Raw genomic sequence first — 14,260 nt, forward strand, 5'->3', positions numbered from 1 at the left:
TCTGCCATAAAAGTACCTCGCTGTGGAAAGTAAAAGTTAGAACCATAATATAATGCATATGAAGCAAATACAACCTTTATTTGAACAATAATCCTCCGTTTTTCAATCAACAGGAATCTCTAAATTTAACGTCACGCCATTCCAAGGATATGATGACAGCGTGATGCCTGACGAGCGATGGGTATTTGGTGTCATAATCCATTGTGACTTCGATGGCCACACACTATATATGACGAGCTGTTTGGGTGAAAAGAGTAACGGACTGGTGTTCAAAGTAAGATTTTCTACTGTTCTGATTAGTGGTTTAGCTTTGAAATGTGTACATCGAAAAGACATGAGATGCGTGAGCAAAATGTATACGGATATCTTTACAATTACCGTTTAAAACAAAATTATTGGAAAACGGAAAATACTAATGTAAAAATGGCACTGTCTTATCAGAAAAAATATTAAATTTTAAAGCTAAAGAAAATTGACACTTTTGAAGTTTTCTGATAAATGGACATATTCAGCCTATAAATACAAATAAAAATTACCCACAAATTTAAAAATAAATTTTATGAGAACGAGGCACACATTGCTCATTGTCTTGTTTTGGATGTTATACATTAAGGATGTTATATTTGTTTTATAATACCAGGAATACATTTTATTTCTCTTTGAATCAATTGAAGAAAATTCATAATGCATTGATGCTTTTAGCTTTCTGATATGGACAACTAAAATGCCACTAACAGACAGTTTTTATTTAAAAATTGTTATCGAAATTACATTTTAAAATGTCACTGTCTAACGTCAAGTAAATAAATATATTTTGAGCGAAATCAGAACAAGAAATTGTGTAGATGGCATTATTTCATTTTGTATATATTAATACGTGGTCGATACGTTTTTGCGTTGCTCCTAATTAAAAAATAAATCCACGTGGTCATGTAGGCGTATTTACTCAAACTTAAATTAAATCTTAATTGTTGTTTCTGAACTTCATATTAAAATAGTTTAACAAAGCGGACGTCCGATCTAACATAACAAATAATAGGGTACTGTGGATTTGTTTTCAACACGCGCTGCTTTAATTGTGTTGTTGTTGTTGTAAGGTTTAACGCCATTTTTCAGCACACGATAGGCTAGACATGGCGGCCAGTATTACTGGTGGAGGAAGAACCCGGGAAAACCCCGGAAAGAACCACCGACCCACGAGAAGCTACTAGCAAGCTTTCTCACATACCCACATTAGCCGAATCCGAGACTCGAACCCACGCAGACAGAGGTGAGATGGCAGTGATCCGTAACGGAGAGCGCTTTAGACCACTCGGCCACTCGGGGCCCCGCTTTAATTGTGACATCAGAGCGCGATATTCAATCCGGTTTGTATGGGATCAAACCTTTAGATTTACCTCGTCCAAAAATGTCCATGTAATTTAGCATTTATTTGCCGACATGTACTTCTCGAGACGTGTAAGTAATGCCATTCCAATGGAATAAGGAAGCATGAGGATCCAAATAAAGTGAATAATAACCTGTTAAAGGCATGCATAATCAAATTATAAAACTTGACACCCATTACGATGTCTGAAGTGTGGCAGTTTATAGTGATGTCGAGTACTGGGGTATCATGCCGCAGACATAAAGTATGATGTCCCAATCAGTCACATTATCCTGACACCAGGTCGACCAGTCCTAACACTAACCTCTTAATGTTGAGCGCCAAGCGAAGCAGCTGTTCGTACCATTTTTATAAGTCTTTGGTATGACTCAGCCGGGGTCGAACCCCGGCCTTTCGCATCAGAGTCGGACGCTCTAAGCACTAGGCCACCGGAGCGGTCCATGCTGAAATTGTTCAGCAACGAATAGAAAAATGTTATGGATATTATTGGCTATCAACGACAAAAATGAAACTGAAACAAAACATTAAAAAATCATACATAGTGAAAGTACACGACGTTTATGAGATTCCAGTATTGTATTATATCGTTAAAACGTCAACCAAACGTATAAGCTATGCATTTAAGTACGCTGAAGTGCTGCTTTTGCTATTGCAACAGGCAACACATGCAATATTTGCAGCTTTTATTCATCTGCTTGAAAGATCAAGTACATATTTTATTGAATTTAAAGATATTAACAGATACCATAGGTTACATTTAAACATTCAGTAATGACAATGTATTCTATCAATGTTTTCTGTGCAAATGAAAACAATTAGCGACATAATACAACCTTAGTTCGATCACTTTTCCTGGGTTGGATGAAATCGCAAACCTAAAGAACTGCTTTGTAGAACTACAGCATTTGATGGAGCCAATGAAGCTGGTGCAAACAACATTGGTTGCTACACATAAGCACCCCATGAATTAAAACCTACTAAATGTTTTTGGGTGGCCGAGTGATCTAAGGCGTTAGCTCTTATATATAAATGACATGGGCTCGAGTCTCGTTCTGGGTCAGCGTGGGTTGGAGAAACCTTGCCAGTAGCTTCCCATGGGTTGTTGGTTCTCGCTACGTTTCCCAGGTTCTTCATGCACCAAATATATAGCATTATCAATAACAACAAGAATAAAATGTTTTACACAAACTTTAAAACTTACTGCTAGATGAAATTTGTCTTAGCTCGCGCATTTTAGGAAATATTCAATATCGTTAGAATGCATCATACTTTCTTTCATGACTAGAAATTCTTCTTCAGATAGTAAAATCTTTTTCTCTCGACTTAACAAGGTTGATATTCTCAAGGAAAAACAATACTTACTGTTTAATGAATAGTTAAGGCAAACACCACAACTAACTGCTTTTGACCAAAAAATAAATACTTTTGATTATGTTTTAAGTTGTGGTTGTTTTAATTGGATCCTCGTTCACATAAGAAGATCGTTTGAGTGTTGTCTTTTCTTTTCATGGCAAAGTTTTTCACAAATCAATGATGCCTGCATAATATTTAAGTCAAAATGTTCAATCAGTTTGGAATAAAGTTTCAAAAAAATATGTACCGTCATTAATCGCTTATAAGGCTGGTCAAAATGCAGAAACATAGACCCTCATCTACAGTCGCATAATGCTCCGGCAGAGCTAGATCCTGTTTGTTTTGTTTTACTACAGTGCTGTCCAACCTGCGGCCCGCGGGTTGATTTTCAATGGCCCATCAGAGCTCGAACAGTTTTTTTGTACATTTATGTAAAAAAAGGTCAATGGCCTACTTTCATTGTTTATCTTCGTAACCAGGTAATCACGTGAGCTGGGACAAACAAAATCAAGCATAGCGTATTACAGCTAACGCCATATATCGAATGATAATGCCAAATAACCAGTAAGTTAGTATATTAATACATCCTGTCATGCATTTAACTCGAGCCATAAGTAATTAAAATAAACATATCCCGCCAAAATTAATAAGACCGGAAACGGATATCTAGAACATGCTAGCGTGCCATTTTTTGTAAATAGTAATAACTACAACCATTCATAAATATATTTATTTCTAAACATCTAGAAAGAAAATGACAAGTAGTTCCAGCAAAGCAAAAATTCGAAAAGTTACGGAAGGGAGCCGTACGTGTAATAAGTCATGGTAACTGCATTTTGTGCTAATATTAGCAAATGATAAGCCGGTGTGTCGGATATGCCAGAATTCTATGTCTGTATTGAAGGAAAAAAATCTACAGAGGCACTACAGGTCCATGCATAAAGATTTCGACAAACATTATCCAGTTGGTACGAAGGTAAGAGATGACGAAGTTGCATACCCTAATAACGAATCTTAATGACCAGCAACCGCTCCAGGTGTCCTAGTGGTTAGGGCATCCCCCTCAGATGCGGGAGGTCGCGGGTTCGATCCCCGGCCGAGTCATACCAAAGAATTACAAAAATGGTACTAAGAGCCGCCTCGCTTGGCGCTTAACATTAAGAGGTTAGTGTTAGGACTGGTCGGCCTGTTGTCAGGATAATGTGACTGGGTGGGACATCATGTTACATGTCTGTGGCATGACGACCCATTGCTATACATCACTACAACCTGTCACACTGCAGCCATCGTAGCGATATGACTGAAAAATTGTAAAAGCTAAGTTAAAAATCCAAATCACACACACACACACACACACACACACACACTTTACGACCACCAAAGTGTTTTGTTGAGCTCAAGTGACTGTGCGGCTGAGGCATCTGTAAAATATAAGCTGGGTTTTAGTTAAAAAGAAGACACCATATTCAGATGGTACAAATGTTAAACTATGTTTCCAAGAGAGTGCAGATTCTTTATTTGCTGAGTTTAAGAACAAAGATGAGATCAAGAAACATATATCAAATTTCAGTTGTCTCACCAGACGTTAGCAAGACGTGTTGAAATGATATCGCATGATTTATTTGAGCAGTTGCTTTTTGATTTGAGGAATACAACTGGTTTCAGTCTAGCACTGGATTTGTCGTGTGATGTCACTGATACAAAACAACTTATAATTTGGGTTAGATTTGACATGGAAAAAACATTTAAAGAAGATTTTGTTGTTGTTGTTGTAGGGTTTAACGCCATTTTTCAGCACACGATATGCTATACGTGGCGGCCAGTATTAATGGTGGAGGAAGAACCCGGGAAAACCCCGGAAAGAACCACCGACCCACGAGAAGCTACTGACAAGCTTTCTCACATACCTTAATTAGCCGAATCCGTTTAAAGAAGAATTGCTGGCACTGGTTCAATTGCAAAATACATGAAGAGGTGATGATACATAGAAAGCATTGAGGGCGTATTTATTAAGAAATGGCATTGAAATGAAAAAGCTCGTATCGGTTACCACAGAAGGTGCAGCAGCCATGGTGGGACGGAGATTAGGCCTGATAGGATTGCTGATGGCAGATGATGTTTTTCAGGGTTATCACTGTGTCATTCACCAGCAAGCCCTTTGTTCAAACCTGAAAGATGATGAGCTCAAAAATGTAATGGATATTGTTATTACAATATTAAACTTTATACGAGTAAATCCTTTAAATCACATTAGAAGAGTACGAAAGCAATTATGGTGATTTTGTTTTTCATACATATGTTCGTTGGCTGAGCAAGAATCTGGGATCTAATTGAAGACATCAAAATCTTCCTCACAGTGAAATCCAAGGAAGACTTGTTAAATTATCTGGAAATGCCAGTGTTCATTGTTATGCTAGCATTTCGTACTGACATCACAGACCGCCTGAATAGATTAAATTTGAAATTGCAAGGGCAGCATCAAATATTGCTAATTTTGATGAAGGAAGATAGTGTTTTTGAAACAAAGCTAGGCTTATTCATCAGTCAATTGAATCAATCAAATTTTACACACTTTCCTGCACTTTCCAAGACAGCACACGAATTTCCAGATCTAGTCAAAAGTGAGCATTTCAACATATCCTTTAAAACGTGACAATTGGATGTCTCTGCTCGTTTCAAAGACATTCGCAGTCTGACTCCTCTGATACCTTTTTTGTGTTGAAAATCCCTTCACATGTGATATTTCTATCGTAGCCACAAAGATGCAGTTATTGGGAGGAGATGAAGGTGCAGTGCAGCTTGAAATCATTGAATGCAGCATGATATGGCTCTTAGTGACAAACGCCAAGGATACGACACCAACTGAGTCCTGGATGATATATGTTTCTTCTGATGAATTTCCATGCAGATCGTAATGGTGTAAAGTTGCAAGTACAATTCAAAGCCAGACATCTCACTAAAAACGTGCTTGAACTTTTATTGCCATACGTTTGTGCGGTGAACTATTACAAAGCATACATACAGTATTAATTAATTTTAATAAAGATAAACAATTGTGAATAATGTTTATAGTCGTTGCGTTTAAGTGTTCTGCTGCAGCCTTCGGCTTCAAGAATTGTTTTTTCTTCAGTAGCCCATGGTGTCAAAAGGTTTGACACAACTGTTCTACTAATTCAATTTATGTCGGCGTTCACAACATTTTTGGACTAGGTCAAACTCCAGGTTTGGCCATATGCAAACCGGATTGAATGTCTCTCTCACTAATGTCACAATGAAAGCAGCGCGTGTCGAGACTCGTACTACTGTGTTATTTGTAATGAAAAGCCCGGCTAACATAATAAAAGTTCATAGCTATCAATAATTATCGTCTGGAAATGTTTTCGATGTCATTTAAGGTGGAGAGCATTCAACAATCAGGAGTGAATAGACTTTTGGTGAAACTATTTTAGCATTAAATTTTGGAATAAGAATTAATTTTGAATTTAATTTAAAACATGACCACATTGATATATTCTTTACCAAACTGCAAAGACCCAGATCAACGGGAGCATTACGAGACGGCAAAATTGTCTATAGAGTTAGCAGTTGGATCTTACCTACACGCAGATCTCTCTCTCTCTCTCTCTCTGTGTCTCTGTCTCTCTTTCTGTCTCTGTCTCTGTCTCTCTCTGTCTCTGTCTGTCTGTCTCTGTGTCTCTTTTCAGCATCTGTGTGACTGGACTCCCACTCAGCTTGTTATTGCTTACTATATATATATATATCTGTGTGTGTGTGTGCGTGTGTGTGTGTGTGTGTGTTAGACAAATCTTGAAGATAGTTTGCACACAGATATATACGTTAGATCAATCTTAAAGATAGTGTGCATGCGACTGTAAATTGAACGACAGTTTAGTTGTGGTTTACGTACTCTTTATACGTGTCAAGTTAATGTATCGTGTTTTATGCGAGAAATGTAGTCAAAGGTGACCCATCTATCACGCATATCTCTCTCTCTCTCTCTCTCTCTCTCTCTCTGTATATATATATATATATATATATATATATATATATATATATATATATATATATATATATATATATATATATAACCATTGACACCACTGACTCTTTATTTGTTAAAGACACAGTATGCAATAAACTTGATTAAAAACATGACAGAGTCGGACTTTTGTATGCATACTAAACATGTTTATTCAAGATGCAAGATTCAAATACACTGAATATTCAGCAATCACCTAGATTTGCGAAAAAGCGTCACAATGATGAAGACGCAAACTTTGGCATAAGGTCTGACATTCGGGTATCCTTTTCACACGGTTGACCTTCATCATTGCTTGCAGGCAATGCTATACAGGGTAAAATATCCCCAACTTTCAGCATCTGTGTGACTGGACTCCCACTCAGCTTGTTATTGCTTACTAGCTGCGGGGGGGGGGGAGGTTACTATTGAGAATATTGTCTTCATCCATATAATACACAATCTTGAACAGAAAATTACTTTTATAATTTAGGATTTTGTAGATAATGGTGACTTGAATTAACAGGACAGCAGTAGATCAAGGGAAATAACTTGCCCTGTGACGGTCTCGACAGAAAAGAGTTGTTTCCCTTAAACAGTGTCTAAACTGACGACAACCTGAAGTTGGATGTGGTGGGTGGGTGGGGATTATGTTTGCCCGACAAGCGCATGTAAGTTCATCAGATCGTGAGTTTCAGTCTAAGAAAGTGTGATATTTGAAGATAAATATATACATTCAATGATCACACATACATTTATAGAATCGATGTGCGCGCAAATTATATCCCGAATATTTAATTGCTATACGTGTAATTATAGGTTATTGGTAAGTTCCAGCTGCAGAGAGCTCTTCGAGATTACTAAAAACCTAATGTCAAGGAACAAATGTACACCACTTCCAACTACCTTCTCTCCAGTTGACCTTCCGGACGTGTTTGCAAATTTTTCCGTGACAAAGTACAAACCATTAGAGATAATGTGCTACGTTTCACTGTCGGGCTCTAGTCCAACATACCTATCCGACCTCATCCAGCAAAATATTTACGCTCCTTTTCTGACAGTCGTATACTCATTATTCCCACTATGAAAACAAAGTCATATGGACAGCGTTCTTTTGCATACCAGGGCCCAGCAACGTGGAATGAATTGCCCACTGAACGTAGACACAAAGACACAGTGATCCCATTCAAGAGTGCTCTTAAAACTCGCTCATTTTGACTGCAAGAACAAACTTAAAGACCTAATAATGTTTCCTAGCTTAACTATTTTCAGCATGTTTTTCATGTTTTCGAATTTCATGGTGTTTTTGTAATCATATCATTATATATGTTTTTTATGTTATAGGTGTTGTCTAATGTAAAGCGCTTAGAGCTTCTAAAGATTAAGCGCTGTACAAAGTCATTATTATTATTATTATTATTATTATTATTATTATTATTATTATATACGTTAGATAAATCTTAAAGATAGTGATAGTGTGCACACAGATATATCCGTTGGATCAGTCTTAAAGATCGTGTGCATGCGACTGTAAATTGAACGACGGTTTAGATGGGCCTGCGTTCGTATATAAAATATGCGGTTTACTTACTCTTTATGAATGTCATGTTTATATAAGCCAAATACACGTTTTATGTCAGCAATGTAGTCAAAGGTGACCCATCTATCACACAACAACTCTCCCTCACTCTCTTCTCTTTCTCTCCCTCTCTCTCTCTCTCTCTCTCTCCGCAGATTTAATTCCAGATAAAAACATGCAAGTTTCATTGAATAATCCTTCTTTTTCTAAATGCAATAGAAGAAACTGTTTGATTTAAAATATTCTTGAACAAACTCATGCTATAACTTAAGTGTCGTGTTTAGGCTAGAGAAAACAGTAACACAAGAAATAGTGAAAACAACAAGCTTTGACAAATATATAATTTTTTTACCTGGAAAAATGCTGTAAAAATAAAAATAAATATGAACTTACGGTTTTAGGAATCAAATCAATAAATAATATAAGAAGAATCCACGAATAAATTTTTAGAAGTCCTAATAATAAAATGTTCTAGCGATTTCAAGTTCAAGCCCCGACGAAGAATCCAAGATGGAAGACGATGACGTATGCTGTAACATGTTGTGTGTTAAAGTCTACAGTTTCTTGTAGAAACAAGAGATATCACTTTTGGATTTTGGAAATCCGAATAAAACTTTATAAGATATGTCTTTGTTCAAGAATTTCGTATGAGCTCACGTATATCTCCAGGAAAAAATAATTAATCCTTTTGAATCCAAATAATTTGAAATAACTCCAAAACGACACAACATACATTGTGCAGTGTAAGAACCCAGCTGAGAATATTTCTCTACAACAAAGGTTATATCGTATTCTAAAACGCAGTTTCGAAAATCTCCAAATTGCGAAATCGAGATAAGAAGAAAAAAGGGGGCGGGAGGCACGTGATCATATTTATATAACGTACGCCTAAAATGACCCTGACGAAAACCAATCAGTTTACTCTAAGAAATAAAATAAAATATTGTTTACATCTTAAATGATATAGTCCCATAATGACCTTTACAACAACCAATCGTTTTAAAATAAAAATTAGAACTTCTTTACGTGGCTGCTACCAATTTTGAATTAAGGTCGAATACCAGGCCAGTCTTATGGGTTTACTGAAACGAACAGTCAAGGTCAAGCTATTTTCTGGAAAGAGTATTAGTTCCAAAACCAGATATAATTCAATCAAATACACATAACAGTCATACGTGAATATATACTACTTTAAACAAATGAGAAAACAATATTTAAGTTAGGTATGTCAACAAAGAAATAGGCAAGTAATAACTAAACTGGTATGGAGACAATACACAAGTATAGAGACAATACACAAGTACAGAGACAAAGCACAATTTCAGGGTGGCAGAACATCTTTTTCTTTATTTATCTTCGTATGAAGCATGTTCACACATGAACGCAATTAATACTTAAAAGGGCGCCGAGTGGTCTATGGTGCTGGCTGTAAAGATCACAGGCATTTCACCTCTGCCCGCGTGGTCTTGAGACCCAGGTTCGGCCAACGTGGGTATGAGCAGGGTTGCCAGATACTTTTTTCACTTTCCGCACGTGTACCTTTAAAAAGCAGCCCAAAAACCGCCCAATTAATATATTAAAATCTGAAGAGTAAATAAGAAACAAATACCATAAATTAAGTATCACTACAGACATTTATGCATCTGTAACTTCAAAGTATTCCTCAGGTAGAACGTCCTCGTCGTGATCAGCAGATTCAGTTGTCGCATAAATTTTCGAATTGATATTACTCAGCATTGCTGTAGATGAGACAAATCCGTTGCAACAGATCCCGTTGCGCTTCATATAGCTTCGAATGCTTAACAAAGCTTCCATCATGCCTTGCCCCATCCTGTTTCTTACTTTAGTTTTAATCAGATTCATTTGAGAGAAAGTTCTTTCGATGGCTGCATTACTGCAAGGCAACGCCAACACACATAAGACGAAATGTCCCAGTTGTAGAAAGTCAAAAACTCCGCAAGCGTCCGGATGATTTCCTACAGTTATCCAAAACTGCTCAACTTCGTTATCACTATAGTGTGGCCAAGAGATTAAACTTATTCGCATCCACTGCTGCTCCAGGTCTCCCAAATTTCCCTTGTACAGAGGTAAAAAGGACAACTTTGACAACTGCGGCTTCTGTGCTCCAAGGACGACAGAAGGTGAGAGATCAGCCACATATTTTTCAAGCTGCTCAACATTTGCCGGCAAACTCTGACGCAGTTCCCTTAGTAGTTCTAACAGATAATGACGACAGCGCTCTTTTATTTGGTCTGCCAAAGAGCACTCAATTTTGGAGTCGTGCAGCAGCAAGTTGAATTCAATGCCAAAGTTGATCGCTGCTAAAGGTAAATGGTTAGACCTGTTCTCTAGATCAAACGCTATTATTGCTCCCCACGACGGAAATGTGGTTGGAATTATAAGCGCGCTTCGTTCTTCCGGTTCCGGAATTTAAAAAAAAAAACATTTACGTATGTGGGATAACATCTATGGAGATACATCCAGAATAATGGATTCATTAAGATTTTTAGATATTATCGTCACTAGCGCCAATTTGAAACTGAATGCGGAGAATTTAATAGCAATTTGATGCAGCCCAAATTACGGTGGCACAAATCAAAAACTAGCCCAAAAAACCGCAACCCGCAATCTCAAAATTTTTCACGCAACCAAATTTCGAAAGGAGCCCAATTGGGCGAAAAAACCGCGTATCTGGCAACTCTGGGTATGAGAGAACATTTGCCAGTAGCTTACCAGGATCGCTGCTTCTTCCTGGGGTATTCGAACGTGCTTCCTCTGCCAGATATACTGGACTCCATGTACAGCCTATCATGTGCTGAAAAATGGAGTTAAATTCCGAAACATCATGACCATACTTTACTTTTAATTTTATTCATCAAAACTCTAGAGAAACCAAATTTAAGCATTGTTTGTTTTCGTTTACAGATGCTTTCTGATGTAGATGACAGCCTGAAAAATTCTCCAGATGAAAGATTTTTCCTGATGCATGAAATTGGAAACAAAACAGTTTTGGAGTCGATGCTGTATAGAGGTAAATTGATTTGAATTTTGTAAGATGTGCAAATTATTTCCTTGAAAAATAAAGTTTAAGTTTCATAAATAATAAATGAAATATATTAGTCACACACACACACACACACACACACACACACACAATTCGCCTAAGCTTATTTCTTTTTCAACAAAAATAGCAGTATAATAAAGGGGGCCATGTGATCACCCGTGTTATAATTACACGTGATACTTTTATGATGGCACAGCCATGAGCTCACATGAGGAAAACGATGTTTAGTCCGCACAATTTTGTTTGATTTTTTAATATAAAAAATGCTTATTAATATAATAAAGCACGGAGTGAGCCCACTAACGCCCGATTACCCTACTGTTACTTCTACTTGTGGCCGCATGATTTTTGGGGGTCGTGCTGTTATATAATGAGATACACAAAAATGATGCACATGATGGCAGATGCTGCTGGCTTATACAATGATTTAGAGAAAAAATAATGGCAGGCACACACGAGTTTCCTTGCGTGTATGTTACTTTAAGTTAGTATGAGTTCCATCCCATGTTTGCCTTCTGTTTTAAGGCAACATGACTTACTTTCCCCTACCTGCATTCTCTTTTTAGGAAGATAAAATATACAAATTTACCTAACCGCAATCTTGGAAATTTAGTATAGTACGTATTAATACAGAACATAGTATTGTAGTAGCAGTTGTTGAAACAGCTATTATCTCACTGGGTAGGCCACTCTTGACATTCGAGGTAGAGTCCACCGGGATTCTGAAAAAGCTTGGAGTTACGGCCCATCATTGATATACGAACCTAGCGGTAGCAGGAAGCTAGAATTATACTGGCAAGCAATAGACTTCGGTAAGTCCGAAATCCCCTTTCAAACGCCGTTCAGGCTAGCAAACTTGGTATACGGATGACGATTAGAAATAGAACAGCTAAATAAATATCATTCTTTTTATTTAAAGGACCATGAAGGATGATTCCAATTATTTATGTGGAGTCGTTTGGGTCTACAAATGTATTTGCACGATTTCCTGTTGTGATTGATTTCTCCAGCACTTTCCTTTCAGGTCAATGTGTCCATTACGATGCAACCTCTGATATTCTTAACATGCAAGCACTGAATATACAGAATACAGATACTACAAACGATGACTTTCTCATGGAGTTTTTTCGTCTAGATGGCTCACGACATTTCAGCAGACAGCTGACCAGAATCCAGAATGCTCCCTGATGCTACCAAGTATTCGTATTTTTTCTGCATGTGTGGTGCTCCTGAATCTTAGCATAGTGACGTGGAGACAGCTAACGCTAACACGAACAGATGACCAGTCCACTAACTACTTCTTTGTGAAAAAGAGCTTATGTTGAATGTAGTTATCTGTCTGTTGTACTAACCTGATGATTGTTGGTTATATATATATATATATATATATATATATATATATATATATATATATATATATATATATGCATCATCAATTATTCTGTAAATGGCATAGGTTCAAATTCAAAAGCATTCATAAGACTGAGTTTTTACCAGAATCTTCACGACCAACCTTCACTACTACTGATTACCCCTAACAGACTCCACAGAACCAGATAAGCAGGCGCAATTGACGACAGCAGATCTGGGTCCATGCAATTTGCAGGCGGATCTGATTTACTAAACGAGTATATAGATATGACATGAATTTTCGGGCTTACAGCATGCTTTGCGTTTTTATTCATTTGAATGTATGAATGTAATTTATGTCATTAGACAAGTTCTTATCTATATATAGTATATAAATGTATAATTGTAATTTTTGTCACTAGACTAAGTCATTTATGGAGACATAATTGATTCATCATTAACTCTGGACCACATGCATTTTGCATTTAATTTTTTTTATTGTCATTTTTATTTCATTTGAAGATGACCATGTGCAACATCATTGCAAGAAAATGCCTTTCCAGAACCTTCATGTAATATCCGTAGAAAACTTTAAGATTAGAATTGAAAGGGGTGTTCCAAATAACAGATCGCATAAATAATAATCATAAGTACTTATAACCTTTTTAAGCTACTTTTCTTTTCAAAGTAACAATCTGAGGTTAGGAGTATGAGCTTGCTTGGAAATGAGATTTTTTTGACCAGCTATCCCCAGGTTTGTAGCTAACCTCCATTAGGGTCAAAAGACAAATAATGACTTACCGGTGTTACACGGTTCGGTTATAACTCTGCTCGATTCAGTAATGTAGAAATGGGAATTTAGTCATTTAGATTTTAAAAAAATGTGCTTTGACGAGAATGTAAAATAAATTGTTTACTATTTAAGCACCCCAGAAGAAATATAAGTATATAACAAGAGAAGAACATTGCAAATGGGTGAGGGTGGAACAGTTGAGATGAGAGACATCAATACCCATTTATTTCAAATTTATCTATTAATAAAAGTTGTTTATTCAATAATACATGCATGTAAGTAGTAAAACCAATTGCTATATTTTTCAGCTGATGAAACTTTATTACCAGCATCTTGTTTCGAAAATCAATGGCCTAATTATATATTTTAAACATTTTTATGTTTTTCTCAGCATTATTTGTATTATTACTTTGTTTCGCCTATTTATTTTTCTGTGCCATCTAACGCCTTGGAATAAAATTTCGTTACAGATAACGTTCTACTTTTCAATAAATTGGTCTGAAAGGTATCGATGCGAGTCATGCTCTCTTGACTTTTTGGTTAACCAATCAAATTACTGCTGTTGTACTGAAAGTGACAAACTTGAATCAGAATACATAACTGGTAACTATAACTCTAACACAAAAAGCAACGCTCCATCGGACAGGGTTATAAAAATAAGTGACAGGGAAATGCAGAACATAAACTTTTCTAAATGCCTGTAAGAATTGGCTTGT

At 36.7% G+C, this 14,260-nt stretch overlaps 1 protein-coding gene across 2 annotated transcripts in view; it reads left to right on the forward strand.

The window, feature by feature from the left end:
- LOC149798802 (uncharacterized) overlaps positions 1 to 14,018 on the forward strand; it is a 47,352-nt gene extending 33,334 nt beyond the window's left edge. Inside the window, exons 6-8 of one of the 2 annotated variants that reach the window (XM_089957699.1) lie at positions 114 to 274; positions 11,263 to 11,368; positions 12,426 to 14,018. In XM_089957699.1, the coding sequence (XP_089813825.1) occupies positions 114 to 274; positions 11,263 to 11,368; positions 12,426 to 12,589 (431 nt within the window). In that variant the 3' untranslated portion in view covers positions 12,590 to 14,018. Of the gene's footprint in view, positions 1 to 113; positions 275 to 5,494; positions 6,409 to 11,262; positions 11,369 to 12,425 lie in introns of those variants that run through there. The other variant, XM_089957700.1, reaches the window with a different exon arrangement.
- The last annotated feature ends 242 nt before the right edge of the window (positions 14,019 to 14,260 follow it).

The sequence above is a fragment of the Sinohyriopsis cumingii genome, chromosome 5, assembly GCF_028554795.1.
Source record: "Sinohyriopsis cumingii isolate HCF-2022 chromosome 5, ASM2855479v2, whole genome shotgun sequence".
NCBI lineage: Eukaryota > Metazoa > Mollusca > Bivalvia > Unionida > Unionidae > Sinohyriopsis > Sinohyriopsis cumingii.